The sequence below is a fragment of the Alexandromys fortis genome, unplaced genomic scaffold (assembly GCF_014885135.2).
Source record: "Alexandromys fortis isolate MF-2015 unplaced genomic scaffold, M_Fortis_MF-2015_v1.1 scaffold_92, whole genome shotgun sequence".
Lineage (NCBI taxonomy): Eukaryota > Metazoa > Chordata > Mammalia > Rodentia > Cricetidae > Alexandromys > Alexandromys fortis.
The window spans coordinates 2,705,372-2,733,006 of record NW_026067972.1 but is presented as its reverse complement, the minus strand read 5'-3'; the positions used below and the strand labels follow the sequence as shown (position 1 = coordinate 2,733,006).

General features: G+C 50.7%; 1 protein-coding gene across 1 annotated transcript in view; it reads left to right on the top strand.

Annotated features, from left to right (window-relative positions):
* The window catches only part of Col15a1 (collagen type XV alpha 1 chain), a 100,452-nt gene that overhangs the window by 7,728 nt on the left and 65,089 nt on the right, over window positions 1–27,635 (top strand). Inside the window, exon 3 of the mRNA XM_050156021.1 lies at window positions 26,121–26,668. Within this exon, the coding sequence (XP_050011978.1) occupies window positions 26,121–26,668 (548 nt within the window). The remainder of the gene's footprint in view (window positions 1–26,120; window positions 26,669–27,635) is intronic.

The following is a 27,635-nucleotide window of genomic DNA, read 5'->3' as shown; positions in this document are numbered from 1 at the left end:
CATTCATATTTCTTATAATTGTTTTTTTAGAGACACCATATCTCATTGGCCTAAAAGTCACCAAGTAGGCTAAGCTAGTTGGCCATTGAGTCCCAGTATCTTCCTGTCCCCACCTTCCCTGCCCTTGAATTGGACATACTACCACATCCAATAGTCAGCCTTTAAAAGAGAAGATTTTTAAAAATACCATAAAAAGTGATGAAAGTAATGCATAGTAGTATAAAAACCTGGAGAAAAAGAAGAAAAATTAAAAAAAAAAGTAAAGACCACATGTTATCCATACTCAGCAGTGAAGAAAGCCTACTCACATTTGGGGGGACTCTCACACATGTCTTCCACATGTAAATATGCATATATGTTAGAACGTGAATAGATCATTGTTGAGGGCTTTCTTCCCTTAGTAATCTTGTAGACGCTTCCTCAAGAGCATTAAACATTCTCTAACATTCTATGTACCTAAACTAGCATTTCATAGTGCAGATACCCAATTAAGCTCATTCATATGTGGGCTTCTAGCTGCTGCTGCTGCTGGCTTGATGGAAATCCTACTGTGAAGACCACAATGGCATCTCTGTTTGATGACTCTGTGATTATTAGTGACCACAAATTCCTAGAACAAATCAGTGGAGGTTTTGTTGCAGTCTTTGGCCAGGTCATGGTAATTTACCAGTCAGGACACAGCCAATAAGAAAGCCTCTGCCTCCTGCCTTTGACCCGGACTGCTGCCTCTTCAAGAAACGACAACAGCCAAAGGCCAGGTTGTGCGTTGCTTCTTCATGTTCCTAACTTAGCCAAACAGAGATGGGGTCTCCTCTCTTCTGTTTATTCAACCATTTTTCAGGCCTTTTGGTAAATGCTAGAAGGGTTTTTCAGAAAGTTAGAATGTGGATGTGCAGGTCACAAGCTTGGTGTCCATGGCCCCTGGAAACCCCCGGGCCAGCCACCAGCGGGTTTTAATGGTATCTGGTCCAATCAATGCAAAGCAGCAGCAGCATTATGAACAACCAGTCTAAGCTGGACATGGTAGCTCACACCTGTGATCCCTGCACTTATTAGGCTGAGGCAGGAGAACTGCCAGAAGTTCGAGACCAGCCTAGGCTGCGTAGTGAGAGCCTGTCTCAAAACAGCAACAAAGCAGGCACTAACACAAAGCAGAGCAAACCCTCCAGTTCCACAGTTTCCTTTAGGAGGTGATGGTCCTGAGTCTCCGAGAGAGTCTTTATTTGACCACAACTCAGATGGCAGAGCTGGTTCCCAGGGAGAGATTTAGGATGTGGTTCTTGCCTCTGGTCTTCAAGGTTCTGGATTCAAATCTTAGCTCTGCTGCCTTCCTTTGAGTGAGCTGTTTCAGTCTTTCTGACTTGTAGATTGGGACGGGATTAGAGATGAGTCAGGAGTCAGTCTGTGATAGTGAAGGGCAATGTCTCATTAACCCCTCCCTCCTCACTGTGGGTGCCTTGGAGACAGGACCTTTGTCTTATTTACCTGTCTTTCCTCAGCATATGCCGTGACACCCAAAGGATACAGGGAGCTCTTGAATTCATTAAAGAATCTTTAAAGCCTGGGGCTGAGGTGACCTCAGAGAAAACCCAGCATGGTAGGCCCTTTGACATGACCATCTGTGTGCTGCAGGCTACTCCGTTATCCATTCTGGTTGCAGGAGGTGGGAAGGCGGTCAGAGGAAGGCTTACAACATAGATACATCAGGAAGAGCATGTGTTTGCTAGGTGGGAATGTAGCACAGTGTTAGAGGGCTTTGCCTGGCATGCACAGAACCCTGGTTCGATCCCCAGCATTGCATAAACCACATGGTGGTATACTCAACAGGAGTTCAAGGTCAGCTGGAGCTTCCTAGTTTGTCTGAGACTAGTGTGGGCTAAACAAGATGCTTTCTGAAGAGCAGTCTATGTTTGCTTTCCATGCTGTAAACATTTTCTGTGTTTACAGTTTCTATGGAAACTGTCACGGTTCCATCCACTGGAGCAGAGGTGCTGAGATCCAGCTGATGACTAAGCAACTTATTCTGTCCGTATCCTCTGCTTTTCCACCTTCAGTCACACAGGATTGTGGCTGCTTGACTCTGCCCCTTTGTCCAGCCTAGATAGGTGCAGTGACCAGCTCAGCTAGCTGCGGGTTCCTGGTGCAAGACACTTGTGTAAGAGGGCGTCCTGGCTCCTCGGTTACTGTCCTGGGATTTAGAGAGTTTGCCATGGACCTGGGTACTGACAGTCATGGGTGCTTTCTATGCATTTTTATTCAGTATTTTCATATAATATATTTGAATCACTTTCTCCCCAACTCCTCCCAGACCCTCCACAACTCTGGGACACCCAACTTTATGTCCCTCACCTTTCTCTTCAGGAAAACCAAAACCAAGAACAAAACAAGTGAAAGTCAGAACAAACAAAACCAAAAAGACAAAAAATCAGCAAAACAACACAATTCTAGCACCTTATGATGTTGTTAGCACCTCCTGCTTCTCCGCCCCCAGCATAGTTTGTTTTGTGTTGACCAACTACTCCCAGGCATGGGATTGGCCCTGGAGTGTGGCCGGCCTATCCGCTGACTCTCCACTGCTCTAGAGTGTGGTTGGTCTATCAGCTGACTCTCCACTGCTCTAGAGTGTGGTCAGTCTACCCGCTGACTCTCCACTGCCCTGGAGTGTGGTCGGTCTACCCACTGACTCTCCACTGCTCTAGAGTGTGGCCAGTCTACCTGCTGACTCTCCACTGCTCTAGAGTGTGGTTGGTCTATCAGCTGACTCTCCACTGCTCTAGAGTGTGGTCGGTCTACCCGCTGACTCTCCATTGCTCTAGGGTGTGGTCGGTCTACCCGTTGACTCTCCACTAGAGAAAACTTATTTTCCCTTTCTCAGCAGGTATCAATTGCAAACGACTTTTTGGTTAGTGGTGGGAATTTGTGCCTCCTCCTCCTCAGTGCTAGGATTTTGTCTGGTTTGAACCTGTGCAGGTCATGCATGTGCTGTCCCAGTCTCTGAGTTCATACATGCGTCAGTCCTATTGTGCCTGCAATACACTGTTTTCTTGGAGTCACCTACCATCTCTGACTCTTACAGCCTTTCTGCTTCCTCTTTTGAGTAGAGTCCTGAGACCTGAAGGGAGGAATCTGATGAATTTCTGTGTTTTAGAGATGTATTCTGGCTATAGAGAGGTGCGTGTTTCATGTTTATAAACTATAAGTACATAGCACACCTGTGCATTTTATAATTATCAACTATGTATACATGTAGTATATATTGTGTGTAGCAATTAGAGGCATGTTAAGTGTTTATATGTATCTGTGCTTCATACATAAGTTGTATGTATATATAACCTTTTATATATTGTGTACATGTATATGTCTGGCTTTTTAGGTTTTGTGTAGTGCATATATAAGGGGCATTGTGAGTGTGCATGTGTGTGCATGTGTGTAACACACCCAAAAGCCCTGTAGTGGGAGAGAGTTCAGCCAGAGCTTAGCAGGAGCACCCATGTCTGTCCCATCTCCAGCCCTGGACAGACCTCTATTCTGCACCCCCCTCAGTCTCTAGCATCTTTCTGTTCTGCTGCGGTCCATGAACCAGCACCTTCTGGCAACTCCATGGAAGGTAGAGTCTCCAGCCCCATCTGGAACCCTGTGAATGAGAATCTGCATTTCAGTGAGAGCTCCCCTATCTCAAGGTGAAGCTTAGCCTGTCTCTGATTATGTTGCCCCTGCCTAAAACCCTTCCACAATAATCCCTATAGCAGGCAGAGCAACAACCCTCGGAAAGAGTCCATGTGCCACCTGTAGGCCTGTGTCAGGCGATGTGGCAAAGAGGAAGTAAGGCTATGAGGGAAGAGACAACACCCTGGGTTATGGGGTTGGACCCAGGAGATCCACGAGGTTCTTTGAGTGGGAGAGAGAGGGTGAAGTAGAGGCTGGAGCTGTGTGAGTAGAGGTGACGTGACCAGCCTTCTTCAGTGGTCTGGGAGTTGGAGGACTGAGTCACAAGCCAAAGGATATGGACACCCTGAAGGGGCTGGACACAGCAAGGGGGCAGATTTTTCATTTAAAGCTTCTAGAAAAATCCTGTCTTTGCTACCTTGATTCTTATTACAGCGAGACCTTTCTAACCTCCAGAGCTGTAAGGCGCTGAATCTTTGCTGATCAGAGCCACTGAGTTCGTGTGACTGATAAAAGCAGAACTTCTTATCAATCACAGACAGTCGCTCCTCTGTGGACCTGCTGCTCCTGCCTGGTCTCTTAGACCTTTGCTCTTCTCACTCTGACCCCATGCCTTCAGGGTTAGAAGGTGAGGTGGGGCTCCCCGAGGATCCTGGTCACTCCCCCAGTACTTAGCTCTGTGCCTGACTGGCGGGCGAGCTCAAGTTCCCGACCTTTGTTAAAGAAGTTCACATGACCTCGCTCCTGGTTAGCATCAGGCAGGAAACAGCCCCCTTCCCCAACCCACCATGTGCAGGACGCAGCTATGGCCACAAGAAAGGGTCCAGTAGAGACCAGCCCGAGCCTGTGTTGGCATTCTCCTGCTCTTTCTCTGCCCAGGCAAGTTTCCATAGCTCCCTGGGTCTCAGTCTCCCCATCTGGGAAACAAAAAGGTCAGACCAGGTGAACCCTACATCACCATTAGCAAGAACATTCTAGCATGTCTGAGTTCAGTTTGGCCCTGACTTTGTGACAAATGAGGGCATCGATGTGACTGAGCGGGGCCCAGCCTGGCCTTCTGGTCCCAAGCATCTCTCACTGATGGTCCATTCATGAGCTGGACCCAAATCTGCAGGACAACTGTGTATATTTGGTACCAAACAGAGACTTCAGCTGCGCTAGCCACCCAGTCAAAATGCCAAATTACTCATTCTCCTGCAGAAAGCACAGGGAAAAACGAATCATTTCTCTCCGCGCAGTTTTTCCATGTGACAAATTTTCTAATTTTACTTCAGGTTAAACCGACTCCAGCCGATGGCCTCATTTCAGAGTCTCCCGACCCCCTTTTGAGTTTTGAGTTTCCTGATGAAAAACACACAACGGCTTTTGTTGGTTTAATATTTGCAAGTGTGAGGTGGTACCAAATTTGCACCTGAATGCCTTCCTCTTCTCTGCTCTGTGATGCCCAGCAATGACTTCTTAGTCTAGTTGTTTGGTTGGTTCCAGGCTTTGCCAAGTCCTGTTCACTCTGTGGATGCAGACACTTTTATCTGAAGGGAGGGGGGCAGCAGCTGCTGAGACGGAGCCTGTGTGGCTGGATGGGAAAGGTGGTTACTGGTCATGTCTTTAAGGGCAGCTGGTTCCGTGAAGGCTGCTGGGATGGGGGCTCACACCTGCTGCCAGCTGTGGGTCTGGGCTCGGGTGCTCCGTGCGAGCTTTGAGCACTGGAAAGAATGGTGACTGTGTTTGTTAGACTTGAATTCTGCCTGTGTGGCATCTGCTACCTGCCAGCACTGTCTTCCACCTCTTTGCCACCCTTGGAGACATACCTCTCTGAAAGTCAGGCATCCCCTATCTCTGACCTCTGGCTCACTTCTGTGCATGCAGAGAGGCTGTCCCAAGTGCAGGTCCTATCGTGTCCCTTCTTTACATCCCTCTGTGCTTTCCGTTACAGCACTGAGCTCTATAATGCCTGGGCTACAGCCAAACCCCCTCCTCTCCCATCTCTCCCAGCCGCTGGCTCCAGCCATGCTGAACTCCTTGCTGGTCTCTGAGATCACACACCATCTTCTTTCTCAACCTCACCAGTTTTTCATAGACTTGCTCCTTGACTTGTGGTCCCTGAGCCAGCAGCTCGGGCATTACTCTGGAATGCAGGGCTTGGGGTCCTTCCCTAGAGCAACAGCACCAGGCTTTGTGCTTTAGATGCCTCTAGGCAACGCATTTGATGCCAAAGTGTGATCCACTGTGCTCTAAGCACTGGACAATGGGGAGCCTGGCTCTGAAGTGTCTGGCAGAGCTGGCTTGGTCCTAGGCTGGTGACAAGTGCCAGCTGGTGACCTTGAATGGCTTACTAATCCTCTCCCAGCCTCAGTTTCTTCATCTGTAACAGTAGGGCTAAGAATAGGATTTATCTTGGGCTACTTGTGATCAGTAAATGCATTAACCCCTGCACCTCAAGCTCTTAGCACAGTGTAGGGGGCAAACAGTCAGGGGTGAAAGGTCTCCGATATGGGGTTTGAGAGGGACATAGACAAGTTGTTGGGGAGTGTGGAGTTTATTAGAACATTTACTAGCTCCGTGGACAGACAGACAACAGCATGGTTAGGGTTTAAAAGGAGGAAATCAGGGCCCGTGTGGCAGAAGTGAGGTCTCTTCTGTAACTCACTGAGGAGGGGGCAGGTTTTACAGCATAGCCTGGTGGTTTCACATTCTAAGGCAAGAGCAGGGAAGGGAATGGGAACAGGATGTGTGTCTCCCAATACCTGCTTTGATATAAAATCAGATCCTGGCACCTGGAAGTATGTCATCCAGGAGCTCACAATGCCCAGCCCAGTGCTTTGTTTTAGATAACTTTGAAGTGTGTGTGTGTGTGTGTGTGTGTGTGTGTCGGGGGGGGGCTGCTGAAGGTATCGTGGCCTGTGCATAAGCTGGATTCTAACGGGACATTCTTACAGGTCACAGGGTCCAGGTGCAACCTCCGTGTTATCCCTAAACTCTCCTGTGGCTTCATTCCACATCGGTTCATTCTGTCAGGGAACAGAATCCATCTGCAAGCCCATGTCAACGAGGACCTGGAGGGCCAGGTCAATGCCACTCACCTTTGGAGGTTAGGAATGTTGAACCCTCGGGGATGGGAAGGCAACCATTGTGACCAGATGCTGAAAAGTTAAATCAGCTGAGCAAAAACCTGTCAGGTTTAGATGGGTGGGCAGAAATAGTTGTGAGGTTCTAGACCATGGTAGACAGGGCTGCCCTCTCTGTGGATGCCTACTAGGTTTTTGTAAACTCATCCATTTGTTCCTTCCTTTTCACTTACACATTTCTGGACAGCTTACTGCATGCAAGGCTATGTGTGACGTGCCGGATGTAAAATGGTGGACAAGGCAGGCCTGGCTCTAGCGAGGGATGCGGACACTAACTGTGCAAGAACAATCCTCTGATACTGATAGATGGCAAACAGGGGTCTGGAGAAGAATAGGAGCTAGGCATGGATGCGCATGCTTTTAGCTCAGGACTCAGGAGGAGGCAGGAGGCTTGCAAGTTCCAAGCCAGCCTGGCCTCATGAAAAAGGAAGGTACAGGGCCCTACAAAAGCACACATCTGGATGCTCTCATCTGTTTGAGGGCATCATGGAAACCTTGCCAAGGAGTGACATTTAAGACATGATCCCGAAGGTGAATGGATTTAGTCAGGGAAGGGTGCCGGGTAGGTCGTGCTGAGCGATCCAGATTTCCGGTTGAAGGGATCCAGATGGGGGAGAGAGTTAAGAAGTGGCCTGCTGGGCCTGGAGAGATTGTCCAGTGTTTTGCACTGGGTATTATTCTAGAGAACCTGGTTCAATTCCCAGCAAGGTGCACAGGCATACATGCAGGCAGCATACTTAAAGACATAAAAATTTTAAAAAGTTGTAATGGAGTGGCTTGCCTTGGCAGGAGCACTTTAGTATAAGGAGACAGAAGGGACCCTGGGAGGAAGGTGGAAATCCCATTGATAGCCCAGCCTTGCTATCACGACCCTTCAGGCTCCATGCGGTGTTCACAGCCCAGGGCTTGGAATAGAATGAGAGCCTTGGACCCTGGAGGTGTGCAGAGTGGGACTCTGGGTTTGGCTATCAGCCTTGCTTCTACCTCTGCTTACAAGAGAATGCACTAATTCCAGTGGAAGATAGAGGGGCTCCAGTACCGCTGCTGGAAAGGGACAAACTTAAGAGACTTAGAGAAAAACATTGGAGAAGCCGGGCTGGAGTGAGAACCCTGAGCCACGGGCAAGAGCTCCTCTCAGGCCATCCCCACTGCAGGCTGAGAGGTGGAGAAGGGCGTGGGGAAAGTGACCGGGCCCCCAGTGCAGTGGTACTAGGTGCCAACCTGCTCCTTCCTCTCAGTAGACGGCGTTGAGAACGTTTTCTCATGGAAAATGCATTGAGTGAGCCTTGGGCCCTCCTGGCTGAGGCAGAGGAGGGGAGGGTCTGGATGGGAAGGCAAAGGAGCAACTCCTTCAGAGACAGCTGTACCTGTGGGAAGGGAGCCCTGCGCTACCCCCTCCCTGTGTTGTCCCTTCAGACCGCTGTGCAGTGGTTCCTGGCCCAGTGACAGAAGCCCGCTAAGAGCTACATTGTTTATCTCCTGGAGCACGTATTTTACTCAGCGGTTGGGAAGTTGGGGCCAGAGACCAGTCACAACTGGGGACTAATCCAGACCATCACTAGGAGAAACAAACACCCGTGTGTTATGACGCGGTAGCTGGAGGGCTTTGAAGCAGGATGCTCTCACTGAGTCTCCAAGCGCCTGTGGCTCATTGGCTAAGTCAGGCCCACAGGTCTGAGGTTCTCGCTCTGATGATGAGAAGCTTGGGTAGAGATTTTTTTTAAAAAAGTAGATCTGAGGTTCCCAAATTGTGGAAGAGGCACAAATTGTTGTTCAGGGTACCAGGACCTATTCGTGCAAAAAAAAATTCTCCATTCACAGCATTTGTGTGTTTTGGGGGAATGTAGTGTTTGATGACAAAATGGAGACCACCGTGATCCAAAGCTCTTGTCAGAGAACTCTCAGTTCCAAAAGGACTTGCCTCTGCCAGTTCTAGACCTCCAGCATCCAGAATGGTGCCTGTCATATAGCAGGTGTTCTGCAAATAGCTTGCTCTCTCTCCCCCTCTCTTCCCCACCTCTCCCTCTCCCCCCCTCTCTCTCTCTGTGCACACACGTGCATGTGCTCTGATGGCCTTGAGAAGCTTGCCTTCTCAATCTGTGTTTACCTTTCCAGGAACAAGTGAGTGGAGCTGCTCTCGTGGGGCGCTTGGGTGGAATGTGAAACATTCAGGTCATGAATATGCATGCAGGACTCCAGCCAGTCCAGCTCTGAAGTTCAAGATTTCGAAGAATCACCCTTTGGAGGCGGCCTCCTACCCAGTGTGGTCTGTGCCGCACATTGGCTCCTTGTGGGTGAAGGCACAGTTTGCTTTTCATGTACCGTGCCTGGCTGGGCTTTCTTTCTAATAGGTCCTGCACATCCCTGATATTCATTAGACCCCTCTGGGAACTAGAAGACAGAAAATGTTGGGTATTGGGGACTATCTTCCTGGGCTTTTATAAATTGCAGCTGGGAAAAGGAAGGCGCAGAAAGTATATCATCAATACAAGGTTTCAGAACTTAGTCTGGAAGTGTCTGCTGCTGTCTGGGTGAGTGCATACCCCCTTCTTGAAGTTTCCAAGAACACTTGAGCACAGATGAGTTGTCTGCCTGTCCCCTCTCAGGAGGGGCTAGCCTTGGCTAGCACTCAGCTCAGCAAACATAAGATGGACTTCGGATCCCAGCTCAGTCACTTGCTCGTGTTGAGACTGGAGTACCTTATGGATGCCGGATCCACATCTGGACAGAGCAGCAGGAGAAATCCTGCCTCCCAGACTGTGTGATAGTCAGCAGGGGATGCCGAGCCTGAGGAAAGCTGCTGGCCAGCCCTGGGTGCTCCTGGGACCTTGGACCTCACTCTGCCGGGCAGCAGCAGCCTTGGGAGCTTCTTGAAATACCAAAGCCTGGGCCTCATTGCCTGACTCCCACTGGGGTAGAGGGCAGTATGTTCAGAAGCTCCCTGGCGCTTCAGCTCCCCAGGCAAAGTGAGGAGCTCAGGGTACCTGTGCTGTAGAAGCAGGATCACATCTGTCCTGTCCTCTCTGAATGCACAGGACTGGCAGTGACCAGCACTTTCTGGTCACGGTCCACCTGACATTTACTTTGCACTGCTGCCATGAGAGCTGTATCTGAGCTAGGTACAGCATCATCTCTGTGCCCAGAGAAAGAGACTTAAAAGCTCAGAGATGTTGAAGAAATAACCCAAGGTCCCCTGGCTAGGAAGTCATAACACAGGGTCTTGCTGGCAGGTCTCGCTGGTATCCATGTCCATATCTTTTTCTCTGCACCATGCTTGGGGAGGCTGGTCATCCTCTGGTCCTCTAAGGTCCCTCTCTCTTCATTCAGTTTCTGATGCCTTAGCACCTTGCTGATTCTCCCACAGTGCCCTAGAGGCCACGGACTCTTCCTCCAGGAAACATTTGGAGACCGTCAAGCTGTCCTTTCATCTGGTTAAACAAGAGTCGGTCTGTTTCAAAATATGACTTCAGGGTCACCATCTGTCCTGGCTGTCCTCTTAAACTCAAATCCCAGTTCAGAGCCAACCCCTCCCTCAGCATCTCTCTGAGGGCAGGTCTCTTGGCACGATTGGGCCAGGAAATTTTTACAAAGTTGTAGTGTGTTTGGTGACAGCTGCAGAACACACTTAAAAAAAAAACATTTATTGTTCATTGTCCCCTCACCAACAACATCCAAATCATTGCATGAGGACAGCAAGCCCAGGGACAGGTTCAGTGCACTCATCTCGCCAGCAAGCATCTCCTTGCTGTCTACCAAGTACCTTGCAAGGCTTTTTGCCATCTCTCCTTCCTTTGGAACCACAGGTGGGCGTGGCCAGAGTAGCTTGGGGATTTGACATTGTGGGGATTTGCCCTCATCATGACATCAGCTTGGACCTTGCTTTGCTCATCTTGGGGGATCTGGCATTTCCTGGGACCCTTCCTAGCCTTCAAGGTGACCCTGGTTTGTCTTTGCTTTAGAGAGCGTAAGCATGATTTCACCCTGTCTGTTCCAGCTGTGTGCTCCGTCTGCTATAGCAACTTGCCCGACCCGGCTGGCTCCACACCAGTGCATCTGTGCGGATGCCTCGGGCTGTTCCCAGGGCAGCTTGATTTGCCCCAGGCGTCCATGCCAAGTGCTGAGAGACTGCAGGCAAGTGTGTCTCCTGCTGCTGCCAAACTCCCGCCTGGGCTCTGCATTCCAAGTCACCCAGTCCCACCCTCTCCTTGGCAAGGGAAAGGAAGAGGGGCCGACTGCCAGGGCAACCGCTGGAGGAGAAGGAGGGATTCCTCCTAAAATGGTCAGGGGAGCCTTCCTCAGAAGCCCTCAGAGGTGCCCTGCTGCCCGTCCGTCGCGTCTCCTGGATCTGATGGCCAAGCGCCTCTGCTCTGAAGAGAGGAGACAGATGGGCTCCATCTCCTTTGCCCTCAGCCCACTCACCTGAAGCGGGCACATGGCCTCCCCTCCTCAGGTTAAATGTGCTCACGTGTTTAGCCCCAGCGTGGCCTGTGGGTGGCCTGACATTTCTGGCCTTTGAGCTCCTGGCAGTTCTTTGCCAATCTCTTTTCTTCCCTTCCCGAATCACTCAGATCTTAGCTTTCCTCACATGGCCTTGCTTGTGCAGAGCCTTCTAGAGCCTGTCAATTGCCCCCTCTTTCAGGTCACTTCCTAGAACTTTCAGTAGGTGGCGAGTCCTGCGGGTCCCCTCCTGTCCTTGGCACATGGTCTCCGGACCCAGGCCTTCAATATCAGGCTATGGAGATTGGTGACGAGGTTGAGAATTAGCTGCTATCAGGTCTCTCGTTCCCTCCATGTCTTCAAGCTCTGCCTAGGCCAAGTCCTGACTGGGTTGGATAAGGGATGCTGGTTGTGGGCAGACATGGGCTGGTTTGGGATAAAGCAAACGGTGGAAGGGCTGCTCTTACTTCCTCTTCAGGACTCCCGTCTCCCTTGTGACTGTGTTCCCAAGGGCCATGGCCTGTGGATGGCCACTCTGAAGAGGTTGCTGACTACCTAGTAGCATCTAGGCTATACTCAAAGATTCAAGAGATGCCCTAGCCCACGCTTCACTTACAGCCGTTACACTCAGGAACGCTCCAGAATTATAGAACTTTCTCGTCCTCTTCCTATCTCTCCATGCCACACCCACCCAGTGCCTGTCTCTTAACGAGGTTGGGCTTCATCCACATAAGAGGACCAGGGATCTCAGAGTTCTGCTCCTGGTGCCTGGAGGACGGAGCAGTCTCAGCTCCACTTGCCCAGTGACCTGAGCTGGTGTCTAGCACCAGGATGGGCTGTGGACACCCTCCCCCACAGAGGCACCCAGAAGGGGAAGCGGTTCTTATCCACAAGCCCCACCCAGAACATTGTTGCAGAGAGAGGGAAGGTGGAGGCGGCTGGAATTCGGTCTGAAGTCTGAGAAGCCAGTGTTTCTCAGAGGCACTCCCTGCCCAGCTGGAGAGAGAGAGAGAGAGAGAGTCCTGGGCAGCCATCTTGCAGAAGGCTCTATTTTTCAAGCCCTTCTGCTTCAGGGTCAGCTGATGATGTGGGCTTGCAGCCCTCCCGTGAGTCAACAGCCAGGCTCAGTGTAGCTATTGATACACTATTAATTATTAGTGTATTAAGTCTAGACAGCAGGGGTCAGATAAGGGTCGGGTTATAAAGTACATGTTAACTGAGTGGTGTTGGTAGAACAATGATTGACTTTTCTAAGAGTTCCTTATGATCAGCAATAAATACCCTGTGCTAAGGGGAGCATAGAGCTATTTCTGTCCAGAATTCATAAACATATCCATTTATGCATTATTTGTTCATTTATTTATGCATCCACCAAATGTTTGATTTTTGTCAATTCTTGGGTGAGACCTGTTTCAGAAAGATGGAGGGAGAGTTTGGAAGCTTTAGATGAGATGCAAAAAATACCGATTATGTCCTCCGCTGCTTGCGGGCCAGCGGGCAACACGGGCCTATGAATAGATGGTGACAGAGAAGTGGAAAACTGGGTCTTCCTGGGGCATGGTATAATACATGAGCAGGAGGGGTCCTGTAAGAATGGTAGCTACTTGGCCTACTTCTTCTTGTAGATGGGGGGCATTCCCTGGATGTCTGCCCATCTCTAACTATGTGGGACAAGAGAGACTGGAAAAAGCTGCAGAAACAGGTGCCTCAGATCCCTTGGGAGGACTGGACTCAGACTGCTCTGGACTGGGCAATCCCTTCATTGGTCAGCACCAAAAAACCACCAACTCCTTGTGACTGGCTTGTCCAACGGTGCCTGGGTCTGCCCTTCCTCTACCTGTGTACATCTAGGGTCATCCCTGAACAGGCTTCTTGCTAGTCAGCCTCCTTCTCCTCAGTGGGGAGCATGTGGCACAGGACACCACTGTTCCCTATCCATAAAATCTGGTTATTCACACAGTCAACTTGGCGGGGAAGCTGCTTAGCTGCTAAGCTGCATATCTCAGGCAAGGCTCAGCTTTCCCATGTAGTCCTGGGGGCACTTCCTGTACGAATCCCTTGGGAGCGGCATCTGGATTCCTGCCCTTGGGTCTCTGGTTCTGCAGGAGACTCCCGCACTGTTCGCTGTCAGGTCTGTGACGCCTCAAGACTGAGTGTACAGGTACCATTTTAGCCTCAGCAACAGAGCAAGCCTCCGATTTGAGTGTGAGCCACAGACACTTCCAGGGTTGGCAAATGCGTGCCATTCAGGATTCCACCCCCAAATCTGGGGTGTTTGGTCTAGATCCAAGATCCCAGATGCTACCAGTCCAGGAGTCACACCTAGAGAACCTCCAGTGCCCTAGGACAGCAGATAGGCTGTGGGATCTGAACCCAGACCATAAAGGTCCAGATTCAGCCTTACTTGTGCGGTTGAACCCTTCGGCACCTCCACCTCTGTATCGACAAAGCAGGGGTCACTGTAATAGCTCTCCGCTGGGTTCTTGTGAGTGTTGCCTGAAAAAGTGTTTGGAGGCACCAGGAGATGTATGAGTTACCTGGAGCTGCTATAACAATACTCCACAAAGTGTAAGTATGCAAAAAAAAAAAAACCCAATGATTTATCACTGTGTAGTTGGGGAGGCCAGAAGTCTGAAATTGAGGTGTCCAGAGCCCTTCTTCTCCTCTGAGCCATTTTTCCCCAGAGCTGCCTGTGGGGTGCGATGGTGACTCATTACAGATGATGTCAGATTCGGGAGTCAAGGCCCTGCTTATGCTCAAAGAGCCTTTGTTCCCCATATGGAAAAGCAAAGTCCTCAGACTAAGAGGAGTTGATGGCAAACTCTTCCTTGATGCTCTTGACTGTATCTGGTCTACGGTGCCACTTGTTACACGCAGTCTTTGGGGCGACATCATACCCAGGTTCCAAATCAGGTGTGGGAAGGCAGGTGATGGGAGGAACCAAAGTCTGTCACTGCAGAGCCCGCTGCACACCTCGGATATGGATTTGGTGGGTAGGCTGGTTTCTGCTGTGTGCATGTGCCTGTGTGCATATGTGTGTGTATGTTTGCACATATACATGTTAGGTAAGGTGAGCAAGTCCAGCCCCAGAACGAGGGAGGGAGCCATGCTCTGTAAGCCTGATTTTAGCAGTTTTTTTCTTTCTGGCTCTATTCAGCCAATCACATTCTTTCTTTTGTGACGCACTGATGGGGTGCTTGTAAGGTCAATCTGGGACATTGTATGTTGAATTGCAGGAGAAGGGGGTGAACAAAAATCAACTTATCCAGGCCTCTGGCCATAAACGAAGTGATCCATGCATCCAGGCCGTCCGTGTTCAGCACAATCCTCAATGAACAATGGGTCTTGCTTTCTCAACCAGGGTCTCTCGCTGTCACACTAGACAGACCCGGAGACCCCAGCCCAGAGAGGTGAAGTGGCCAGTCCATAGCCACACAACTGATTAGTGGCGGACCCAGGACTCACTCCGGATATGTCTGATGTTGAAATTGGCCCTTGCCTGTGACTGCTTCCTGGGACAGGGCATCAAAGCCACCTACGCCAGATTCTAGAACATTCTACTTCCTTGAGACCAGTCAGGAGGGATGTAGCTGGAGCCATCAGCCCGTATCATCCTGCCATCTACATCACAACTCTAGTCGTGCTTGACCCTTCTAGACCCAGAACAATAATAGAGCATCTTCCAAACACAGGTTTCAAACCTGTGAGATGGGGCTAACTGTACTTTATGCCCCATAGAGAGTCACTCATGAAGAGGAACGGGCCTGGCGAACTGCGGAAGAGTTCCGGACATGAAGAAAAAAAAAAGCATGGATGTTATTGTTTCTTGTCGTTAAGTTCATCCACAGGTCACCTTTGTTAAGCCCTTTGCTGGGGCCTGAGAGAGAAGCCAGAGTGCTCCATTCCCAGGAAGTCCATGTGGAGGCCTAAGGCACAGCAAGTGCATAGGGAGGGGTGCCTAAGTGGAGGGATCGTGAGGTGAGCACAGAAGAAGCTGCCGTGGGCAAACCCATGGAAACCATGGAGACAGAGGGATGCAGTGGGCAGAGAGTCCTCTTCCAGTCCCATTGCTGATCCTGTACTGAGCAAGCTGTCCCCTCACTTTCTAGGAGTCTTTCTTTGAGAGGTGAGAGAATGCTCCCCATCTTACTACCCCATTATGGGGGGGGGGTCAGGTGGTGAGGAGGTGATGGGGAAACTGGAGAGGGTACTGGGCATGTAACTTCTGATGCTTTCCCGTGGAAGACCAGAGAAACAAATTGCAATCCTAGACCCCAGATCCTAGACACTTATTAACCATCCTTTCTTTGGGTTAGAACAGAAGAGGGAGGGAGGGAGGGAGGGAGGGAGGGAGGGAGGGAGGGAGGGAGGGGGAGGGAAGGAGAGAGAGAAGCCTAGAACCCAGGAGAGAGGGGAAGAGAAAGGAAGGTGGGGGAGAGAGAGAAAAGGAGGGAGAGAAAAGGGGGAGACCACGCACACTTGCTCGAGGGAGTGCTCACACAGTAACTTCATTGAGAAGGAAAATTCTTTCGCTGTATATGAAAACCGGAAAAAGGAAGAGGCGTTCTCAGTTTACACGGAGAAAAATGCCCTTCTGTGATTCAGAAAAATGGGGTCTTTGATCGTTGCCCGGCCAGGTCTCCTTTCTAAGCGGGTCCAGGACTTTCCCCTGGCAGGGAAACACTCTTCTTCTAAGAACTGCTTTGGGAGGTAGGTTGTCTAAGAACCTCTTACGCCTCGCTAGATGGAGACTGATGCTCTGTGGCCTGGTGTTCTGCGTTCATGTCCCTCCCAGAGGGAGTCAGGTAGCATCGGGGCCTCTGGAGACTGGAGGGTCCTTGTAGTTTCCTCATAGGGTGGGGCTGAGTTTCCACACAGGCAGGGTGCAGTGACATTACCGAGGGCATCCTTACGTCCCTGTGCTGGCCAGGCCACGCTGTCCAGAGACCAGGAAGTCTGCAAGGAAGAACTGTTCTCCTGGTCCCCGCAGGAGTCATTTCTTCCAGGCCTGAAGGGACGGCTGCCTAGGGTGGTTAGAGAAACTGGAAGGCAGACGAGGATGAGGAATTGGAGGCGCTCCGACCTGGCAAGGGCCTTGGGAAAACATTTAGTCCAGACTCTAGCTTGCAGACACTGAGCCAGAGACTTGGAAGCGACAAAGAGACTCCTGCACCCATGTGTTGAGTTGGTGACGGAGGCGGCCTTGCAGGCTTGTGCCATTTCTATTATCCTCGTGACATCTGAGAGACCACCATATGGAAGTGGACTTTTTGTGGTCCCAGGGGGCGGAGCTCTACCAGCTGGAGGGCATGGGGCAGTCACAGGGAGGGGAAGGACTGAGTTCAGCCTGAGAGAGACCCTTGAGGACTTAGAACGTCCAGTACCTAGAGCTGTTTACTGTGAGTGAGCTCCCCAACCGTGGAGGTGAGCAAGCCAGAGCCAGGTGGCCTTTGATGGGTGTGCACTGGGGGAGCCTCTGTCCCCAGAGAGGACAGAGTCCTCTTTGTCAGAAGTGTGCGGTTCACTGAACTCCTCATGTTTCATCCTTCCAGAGTGAGAGCAAGGGAAACCACAGGTCAGGGTGGGTGGGGTGGGTGCCTTAGCCACACCCCACGCTTTGGTACCACCTCTCTGTATGGGTGTTCAGCCGGAGAGAAAAACATCTTAAGATGGGCCCGTTATCACAGGCCCGTAGTCTCAACTATGGAGAGACCGAGGTAGGGGTTTTACAAGTTCAAGGCCAACCTGGGCATTTTAGTGAAACCCTGTCTCAGAAAGTGAAGCAGGCTGAGGGGATAGCTCAGCAGTACAGCCTTTGCCTACTGTGCAGGAAGCCCTAGATTCAATACTCAGAACTGAAAACAAAAATCTATCAGTCCCTAGAAGGGTGGGCATTACTGTTCCCAGCAGGATACCTGGAAAGGGGGCATGGTCACGGAGTACTTCATTACGTCATGCCTACTCTCCTGGGTCGCTTTCAAATCTCTGGCCACGACTCTGTGGTTGGGATCTGGGTTCCCCTGGGCTCCCCAAGCCAAACTCAGGCCGCATCCCTCCGACCTGTGGTCGGAGAAGACGCAGGTCCCTGTGAGGCCGCTAGGAGGCGCTGCCGCGCCCCGTAGTGAAGCGTTCCCGGTTGTGGTGCAATGCTCTTGGGACTTCTTGGCGGGCCTTGTCCCGGTGCCAGAAGAAAAAGCAACTTAGTCTCTTGGGGCCTTAAATGCTGACAAGCGCGAGCCCTGGGCTCAGGTCCCAGATGGTCATCTGTGGGACAGAGCTTCGCAGAGCCAGATACGGTTCTTTAGAGACGCCAGGCTCCAAAGCCCAGATCAGCCCTGGGTCCTGCTTGAGGACCCCATAGATGGAAAGGCTGGTCTCCCCAGTGCACAGAAAGGGAAACTGAGGTTGGAGGGTAAAGGGAGGTGCGGGTGTCCAGGAGCTTGTGGAAAACGAGGAGAAGCGAGAATTCTTGTTTCTCACCTCCTCCAAAGGCTGAGCCAGTCCAGTTTGTTTCCTCACAGCCAGGATTTTTTTTCTGGTTTCCATGGAAACTGGCATTGTACCCTTGGGAAGAAAGTGGCACCCTGTGGTGACTGCTCAGATTTTCCTCCCGGGGCTCTTCTCTAAAGCCCTCTAATGGCTCCTCCCTGTACCCCCGGGAAGGACCACCCTGAAATCCCCGAGGAATCTAAATCCAAGTTTCCAGGGACGAGAGGCTCTGGCTGTTTCTGTCTGTCCACTTTTCCCTGGACCACGTTGCGGACTGCCAGCTCTGCCGAACCTTCTGAGTGTGTAAGGGGAGGGACGCCTGGGGCTCTGTTTATAGGACGAGAATGGAGCTCCTTGTGTTGGGGTCTAGCTGACTGAACCGGGAAATACCGGTGAGAAGATGCAAAACATTAGGGTGCTGGAGAGATGGCTCCGTCGTTTTTTTTTTTTTTTTTTTTTTTTTTTTTTTCCCGAGATACGATTTCTCTGTGAAATAGTTCCGGCTGTCCTGGAACTAGCTCTTGTAGACCAATCTGGCCCTGAACTCACAAAGATCCGCCTGTATCTGCCTCCTGAGTGCTGAATTATAAAGGTGTGTGTCACCACCTGGCGGCTCCGTGGTTAAGAGTATTCACTGCTCTGGCAGAGGACCTGGGTTCCACTCCCAGCCTCCATATGGTGGCTCATAACCATTAGTCATGCCAGCTTCAGGGGTTCGGGCGCCCTCTTCTGATCTCTGCAGGCACTGCAGTCACATGGTACACAGACAAAAAAAGTAGCAAAACTTAGCCATTCACATAAAGAACACTTTAAAAATATTATTAATTAAACCAACATCATGGGAAAAGAAGAAAGAGGGAGAGGAAGAGGAAAGAGAAGAGGGAAGATTGAGAAGCTGAAGTTTGGTGTGTGTCCCACACTCTACTGTAGATAGACCCAGAGCCTCACGTATGCTAGGCTCTACCTACACCCTAACCCCGTAAGTGTCTGGAATGAAATTTTGACTCTAGTGTTGAAGGTACCAGGGAACCATTGGAAGCGTTGGAGCTTGCCAGAAATGTGAATGGCAGCGGCTGTCACCTAGACAATGGACTTCTTGAGGCTAGATGGGTCCAGTTCTCCATATCTTCAGCACCGCGTTGGGGGGGGGGCTTTATTGGAACACCCTGTCCCCCCTTGGGAAATGGAACTGCTCCTATACATTGAAGAAGTAAAGAAGCCAGGCGGAAGTTAGATTTAACCCCATGAGGTGTCTGAGGGCCGCAGCGATACACGGATAGCCCATCTTGTTCAACCCGGTACAGATAGAGAAACTGAGATCTGAGAAGGTGAGCAATTTGCCCAACAGCACAGCTGGGACGTGACCTCAAGCCCCACCTCTCCCGCCTGGGGTCGCTTGCTTGCTCTGAGGCTGTGTGGCCTTCAGAGAGGCTCCCTGGGAGATAGGAAGGAGCTTGCTCACCTCGATGACAGATGGATGTGCAGGTAGGTGGTTGTAGGATGTGGGACTGGAGTCTGGCCCCACTGACCCTAATCAGGATTTTCAGACTTGGAGCCTGGATTTTGGCTCAGCCAGCAAGCCTGTCTGGAGCTGAGGACCAGGATCTGTGCTGGGTAAAGGGGAAGGGTGGGAGCCAGCTCCAATAGTCAAGGGCCTCCCAAGATGGAGAAGAGGTCCGTGAAGTGGAAAGATACACGATGCCTAGAACAGGATCCATGTGCAGATGGGAGAGGGCCTATGCTTGCCAGTGTGGGAGTCCAGGAAGGCTTCATGGAGGAGGTGAGGGTGGTACAGTGAGAAGCTTGGAGACCTGTGGAGCATTGCTTCATATAGAAGGAACGGACCCGAAAGGATGAGACCTACCCGGTGTGGTGGCATGCACCTACAATCTCAGTGTTTAGCAAGTGGAAGCAGGGAGGGTCATGAGTTCCAGATGGGCTTGGGTGGCATTAATGAGACCATGCCTCAAAGTTTGGAAAGAGGATGGGAGCTAGCTCAGTCAGGAGAGTACTTGTCACACACTTGTGAGGAGCTGAGTTCAAACCCTGGAACTACAACACAGAAGAAAACATGAACTGCTTGTAATCCCAGGAGAGGCAGGTGAACTTAATCAAGTCAGAAACCCCAGGCCAGTGGGAGACCCAGACTCAAAACACAACATTATGGTTTCTGAGGAATGCCAGTTTGGTCTCCGACTTCCACACACGCACAGCGCGCGCACTCACACACACACACACACACACACACACACACACACACACACACACACAGAGAGAGAGAGGGGGGGGGCAGACAGACAGACAGACAGACAGACGGATGGGGCCCTTTCCTGACAGTTTGATCTCCAACATAACGACTGTATGGAGAAATAACAAGATAACTACAAAAGTGAGAGAAGTGTATGCTGGGTGTTCTAGGTACAGTTTTGCTCAAGACTTGAAGCTGCCCTACGATAGACCTCAAAATCTATGCAGAAGTGTGATCACACTTCAAAGACCCCAAGGCCAGGAGTTCTCTTAACAGCCCCCACCAGCAGTGTTCCAGCTTCCCAGGCTTTGTCCCTCCAAGAAGGAGAGATGTCTTCCCGCCAGCTGTGACCTCCCTCTCTCTCTTGCCCCCAGTCAGAGCCATCCCAGGACAAGACATGGACCAAATTGCCGAGCCTGTTTCTCTTGGCTCCCAGGCTCCTCCTCCCCACCCCTTGCGGCTGCCTGAGCAGGTGGCCTTTCCACTGGAAGCCAGGGCTAAATGAGCCAGCAGGCACGGGCCCAGCGCTGAGCAGGGGTCACTCCAGGCTAGAGGTCGTTCCCCTCCATACCACGCCATGGGACCATGCATGTGGAGGAAGGCGGGGCTGTGGAGCGCAAGGCTGAAGGACTAGGGCTTGCAGAAGTCTCGTGTTCTATCTGTGGTTGAGTCAGTGGAAATGGGGCCTGTGGGCCAGTGCCTGCAAACTTGTCCCCCCTTACAGGTCTGAGACCTTAGAGTCAGGGTGGGAGCGGGGAGGCAGCTGGAGAGAGTCCTCAGACTATGGCTTTTGTTAACTTTACACCTTGTAGGTTGTACAGTTTGCTGATAACTTGGGCTTCATGTCACCATCCCATGGGATCCCCATAAGGGACGTGGGCAGGAAGGCTCCATGTCACCCTGGTCATTTACCCAAAGGCTGCACATTTGGTAGAGAGTAGGGACCCAGCCCTGATCAAAGTTGAAGGTGTCCTCTATTGCAGCCTGCTTCCTTTCCCCTTCTCCAGCTGGCCCATCATGGGCCAGAACCTGGAAAGACTGGGTAGCAGGGATTTGCGTCACCCCAGATTCTGCTGCTGGGCTCCATTGCCATGCTTCTTCCCCCTTACTTCCTGCTCTCTGGCCCAGAAAACACGGAGGTTGGAGAGGGCTGTGAAAAAAATTTGAAACAGATGCCCGGAAAAAGAAATTCACAAAATGGCTGTGTGCAAGTCTAGATGTGCCTGACCTGGAGCAAGCCTAGACAGATTTAAATGACACTTTGTGCCCCCCCCCAGTCCCTTACCTGACCCTGTAAGTCCACTCAGAAAGAGGCCACTGGATGTGGGCCAGCCCATTTACCCTTACAGAGCCATAAGCTCCGCAGACACAGAAGCATCCCACCGGAAAGGGCTTCGCCTCCTCTTAGTAAGAGAGTGGGGGGGGGGGAGGGGTGAGAGGATGAGACAAAGAAGGATGTCAGACCATTTGGGCTTGGTCTTCATTTTATCTGGAACTGTGGTGGGAAGGGGGAACCCAGACTGGGTGTTAGATCCCTTTCTTGTCCTTCTCCCTTCTTTCTTTCATACAAAGATGGCTGTATCCCAATGAGCAAAGGCGTACATCTTTAAATTTCTCTCTATCTTATCTTCCTTTCCCTTCTCTATTTTCCCTCCCCTCCCCTCCCCCTTCCCTTCCCTCCACTCCACTCCTCTCCTCTTCTCTTTTTTTTTTCTTTTCTTATCCTCTCTTCTCCTTCCTTCCTTCCTTTCATTTTTTTAAAGACAGGGTGTCTCTGTGTAGCCATGGCTATCCTGGAACTCATTATGTTGGCCTCAAAGTCACAGAAATCCATCTGCCTCTGCCTCCTGAGTGCTGGGATTAAAGGTGTGTGCCACTACGCCTGGCAACAGATTCAAGGAATTAACAATATGTAAACAGTCTTTATTTTCACACCAAGCGAGGGGTGTAATGTGGCAAAGGTACCCAGTGAAGAGGAATAGCTCCTGTCTGCCGCCTCTTCTCCCTTCCCTGTACATAATCTCTAGCCCCTCTTTCTTGGATGTTCTTCAAAGATAGCCTAATATATTCTAATATATGCATAGTCATGCCTTGATTAACGACAGATGCACCCTGAGACGTATACCCTTAGTCCCGCCATTGTGGGGACTTCACAAGTTTCCTTCAGCCAAGAGCTTTGGTGCCTCTAGGCAGCACAAGCTCTTGGTCCACCTTACACATGTGGTTTATTGTTGGTCCAAACCAACATATATAGAACATGCCTTTGGACTTCAATATCCTTTACATACTTATGTATTTGCTATACGCTAGCAATGGTATTGCCAACTGACAGTAATTATTCTGTGCCTTATTATTTCTGTCTTTTACTGACTGTGTCCTGGTTACTGCTCAGATCAGTATCCTGGACACACATCATTCGGAAGGCTACATTGAATTCTCTTGCATGAATACATTGTGTTATTTATACCGGGTCAAAGAGTACATATGCATTTGTACTTTTGAAAAATGTCACGTTGCGTCCCAATGGATGTGACACAAATTAGGATCTTGCTAGCGGTGCAGGAGAGGGCCTCATGCTGCCTCAGCCTCTTGCCAGCATTTTCGATTAGCCAACATTCTGCATGGTGCCAATCTGATAAGGAAGGAAAATGGTTTCGCCTTGCATCCCCTGCACTTCTTTCATTATGAGGGCAAATATTTTCCATATACTTACGTACGAGCTGTTTTGTTTCTTTTGCTGTAGCTCGAATCTCCTGTTCTTTGCTGATCTTTCTGTTGACTTTAGCATTATCCATTTGCTTTTCACGTTAGAGAAGCAAGTTTGTTGTCCGTGATGCCGTGATTCCGCCCTCTCTGTCAACTTTGGTTTTTAGCTGGCGTTGTGGGGATTAATATTATCATGATTTAAAAAATGTTTTGGTCCTCAGGGCTTCATTTCTTTGTAGTCAAATTTATGTCTTAAAGTTATGAAATCATTATTACGAGTTTTTTGCTATGCAGAATTTTATTTCTGTCTAGTTAAATTTAGCCAGATTTATTGTTCTTTTAACCCGTGATAGCCTTATGGAGGTTGAGCCTCAAACCCGAGTTACTTCCAGTGGATGTCTGCCTGTTTTTAAGCAAACTGGAGAGGATAGCATTTAATTGAGAAATAAACCTGGGGTCTTGATCATCGGGAACTTCCCCTCCACTGACCTTGCCTTCGTGTTCTGTGAAGCGAGAAGGTTGGTGTTTTCATCCTTCCTTCCACCCACCTGTCTGTCCTCACGCGGAGCCATTAGTTCGTCCATCTACTCCGTCATCCTCACTGGGCTGGGCCCTGGGAAAACTGAATGGTGAAATCCCTGTCCTCATCATCCATCCCTTGTGGGTAGAAACAAGAAGCCAATAGTGGCATGAGGAAGGTGACATGGGGAGGGGGCTATGAGCAAGGCCCCCAGTGTACGTGCAGGGGGCTTCTAGTGAACCCCCACCAAGAAGAGCTTATGAGCACTGGAGGGGAAATGGCTGCAGGGGAGGAGACCTGGGTGGAGGAGGAGCAGGAGCACAATAAATTATTCTGAACGACAGCCGGGGCAGGTGGGCTGAGTGACTGAGGAAAGGCATTGGGATAGAGGACCCGTGACAGCAGAGGAGAACTCCGGGAGCCGTCGTAGGTTATTTTGAAGGACAGGGGAGATTGGCTGGGCCCAGAATAGAAAATATCTCTCAGGTCAGTGGGTGGCAGCCTGACCCACAGGACCACAGATGCCCACAGTAGATTTCCGAGCAAGAATCTGTGTGATCAGATGCTATCTTTTGTGGAAGAGGATGATTGTTTTTTATAAACGTTGTGGAATGTTTCCAATGAAGTATGTTTTGAAGGACGCTTGCAGTCACCGTGGCACTGAGGCTGCGGAGGTGGGCAGATCTCTGTGACATTGTGTCCAGCCTGGTCTACATAGCGAGTACCAGGCCAGCCAAGGCTGCCTAGTGAGACCCTTTCTAAAAGTAATAACAGCAAAATAATACAGCGGATGCTTCCTTGGAACTAATGTAAAAATCAAACATGCAGAGAAGCCCTATAGACGTCTCTAAAAGTGAGTCTCTGCTTCCCCGAACATGGCCATGCTGGGCCACCCATGGGCGTGGTCAATAGCACAGAATCAGCAAAGGGCACTTAAGCGGAAGCCAGTGGAATAGTGAGTGAGCAGCCCGTGTGGCCCACAAGTGCCTGTCACCTCCACCGTGGGATGACCTGTACCCATAAGCACAGGAGATGGGGATAAGGGAATCGGCAGCAATATTGTATGGAAATCTACAGAAACCTTCCTCTTCATCACCAGAAAAGCCAGCCTGCCTATTGCGGCTCATTCACGCCATGAGTACTGTGGTAAGAGCAGGGCCACAGCTTCAACAAGGATTAATTCAAAATTTACAACTTCTGGAAAGGGGGGGGGGGAGGAAGGATAGGAGGGAGGAAGGGAGGGAGGGAGGGAGGGGGGAGGAAGAGACATGGACATAGGCAGCAAGCAAGATGGTGGCCTGCTTGACTTCTTTGGTGCTGCAATAAACACTGAGGCCAAAAGCAACTTGACGAGGAAGGGGTTTATTTCATCTTAACCCTTCCAAGGCGCTACCCATCACTGCTGGAAGCTGGGGCAGGAATGTAAGGCAGGAGCTTGAAACAGAAACTACAGAGGAGCTCTGTTTACTGAATGCTCCTACACTAGCTCAGCTAACTTTCTTACATAGTCCGGGACCTCCTGCCTTGGGGTGACGCCACCCACAGTGAGTTGCCCACTCCCCATAGCAATAGCAGTCAAGAGCATGCTCCCACAGACCACACTGATAGAGAACCCTTCAACTGAGACTGGAAGTTATCTGAGGGATTCAGGTAATTCCAGCCTGTGTCAAGTTGACAGCTGAAGCTAACGGGAAGTGATGGTCTTAGTCATTCATTTGGGTTGTCCTCTGACTTCCTCGTGTGATAGAAGAAGAATCCTAGCCATGGTCTAGGGGTTCTCACCCTTGGCTGTAGCCCAGGTGGCCACTAGGAAATCTGTCCTGCCCTCTGGCCTTCAAGAAGGCCAGGACTCCATTCTGAAGCTCATCATTCTAGGCCCTTTGCCCTGGCCAAATCCTCAGGATCTAGCTTTGTTTCTGAAGCCTTGTCCACAGGCTCAGTGACACTGGATGCGGCTACTCTGCCTGAGACCCTTATGCCTCTCACTCACTGCTGCCACTTCCACATCTGCTCAGGGATGTGGGCAGACCCTTGGGCCAGCCTGTAGCTTTCATCCATAGACAATGGTCAGACCCAGGTTCTTTTCCAGGCCACTGTAGGGGACGTCTGTCCACCCTTCCAAAGGTGCTGATCAAGAGCACAAGCTTGGGTCAGGGACTCCAGGACTGAATTCTGCGCTTGAATCTTGCTTGCACATTGGTTAGATTCTGGCTGTCTTGGTTTTCTCAGAAGTAACCATGGAAATCACGGTACCTAACCTCATGGGGGTTCTGGTGACAATGAAATGAGTTCAGTTGCATAAAGTGCTCAGAGCAGTTCCCCGTACAGAGAAAGAGCTGGGGTATGGTTGATGGAGGGGATGCTGGGACTGCTGGGGCTGCCGCTGCTGCCGCTGCTGCCGCCGCCACTGAACGGTTACCGCTGTTGTGCGAACTCCCGGGAACACTTGCCTCTGTGCCTGCTTCCCCGCTGCGCTCTGAGGATGTGAACAGGAGACCCCATTTCAAACAAAGCGGTACACTCCGATTCCACTTCGTTAAAGAGATCTCCAAGCTAATAGGGGGACGGGGAGCACTTTATATTCTAGACGTGATTTGTAAATGTTTTTCCAGACCATAGAGCATGACCCGTTAGTGGGTAATGAGATCAATTAGTAAGTCTTTCCAGCATGGTTTTAATTTTAAAAAGAGAAGAACAATGATTAAAGGGGAGGAGGAAAGGGTCGAGGGCCTAAGTGTTCGCAGGAACGTGCTCTCGGGAACGGTGTCTCCGGGTTCTGTTCATGTGTGTTTGTGCACACTGCACACCGAATTCCATGATTGGAGGCTGCCTTTCAGGAAGTCTAGTTTCCGCAGATGCCCATGGGGTTGTGTTTGTGGTTCCTTCCTTTCCGGTGTAGTGGAATCATGGCCTCTCCTCCTCCTTGCAGGGTCGGCCTCCCAGGACCATCTGGACCTCACGGAGCTCATCGGTGTTCCGTTACCCTCGTCTGTGTCCTTTGTCACGGGTTATGGCGGTTTCCCGGCTTACAGCTTTGGGCCTGGTGCCAATGTCGGCCGCCCAGCCCTGACCCTTATGCCACCGACCTTCTTCAAGGACTTTGCCATCGGTGTGGCAGTGAAGCCCAGCGGCGCCCAAGGAGGCGTGCTCTTCGCTATTACCGACGCTTCCCAGACGGTCATCTACCTGGGCCTGCGGCTGTCCAGCGTGGAGGACGGCTACCAGCGGATTATCCTGTACTACACGGAACCGGGCTCCCATGTGTCCCGCGAAGCCGCTGCCTTCTCGGTGCCCGTGATGACCAACAGGTGGAATCGCTTCGCTGTGACCGTCCAGGGTGAGGAGGTCGCCCTTCTCATGGACTGTGAGGAGCAAAGCCACGCCCTTTTCCAGCGATCTTCCCGGCCTCTGACCTTCGAGCCCCGTGATGGGATCTTTGTGGGCAGTGCGGGAGCCATGGGGCTGGAGACATTTACGGTGAGTTTCCGTTCACTCCCCGAGGCTAGAGAAGCCGGGGCGTGAACTCTCACACCCCAAGAAGTAACGATCGATGATCATTAGTATTTTATTCTTATGCTCTCGCAAGGCATGTGCACTGTGTGGGAAGTACTCTAGGCCTGGAAGTCATTGGTCCCAGTACTCTGTCAGAAACTGAGGCTGCAGGCTTTAGGCAGTTCTGTATTATGCGTTGTTTATTGTCCGAATGTGGACATAAAGGCCCCTATCCTAAGCCTGGGTTTTTTTTTAGTGCACTGGGGAAACTGAAGCAGGAGAATCATGAAGTCGAAGCCAACCTGGGCTACATAGTAAGGTATAAAAGCCTGTGTGGGAAAATGGTGAGAAGCTCTTTGTTCAGTGAAAGCCATGCCCGAAAGAGAGCCCAGCTTGCTGCTCTCCAATGATCTCACCTCTAGATGTGAATGGCAACCGTGCTGAAATAATTTCCGGAGAGATGGATGCACCTGACGACTGGAATGAGGAGTAACTTCCCCTTCCTCTTTTGAACAGTGCGTCCTAAAACAAACAAAGCGGAAGACCAGCCTCCCTACCAGAACGAGCTCCTGTTAAGCCATTCTAAAGAAAGTAACTAGGTTATCAGGGGTTTTCATTTAATGCACTTGTGGATTGAGCCAGGATGCCTCTGGGGTGACTCAAACACACGGAGGAAGGCAAGAGTCCTGGGTTTTTCCTGAAATCCCAGAATTCAGGTTACAGTGAGTCATGAGTTCCTGGTCAGCCTGAGCTACAAAGTGATTTCCAGGTCAGCCTGCAGATTGGAATTCTTTCTCAAAATTGGGCATGGTGGTGCACACCTTTAATCTCAGCATTCCAAACTCTGTGAGTTTGAGTCCAGCCTGGCCTACACAGTGGCTTCAGGACAGCCAGGACTACATAGACACACACACACACACTCTCACTCTCTCTCTCTCTCTCTCTCTCTCTC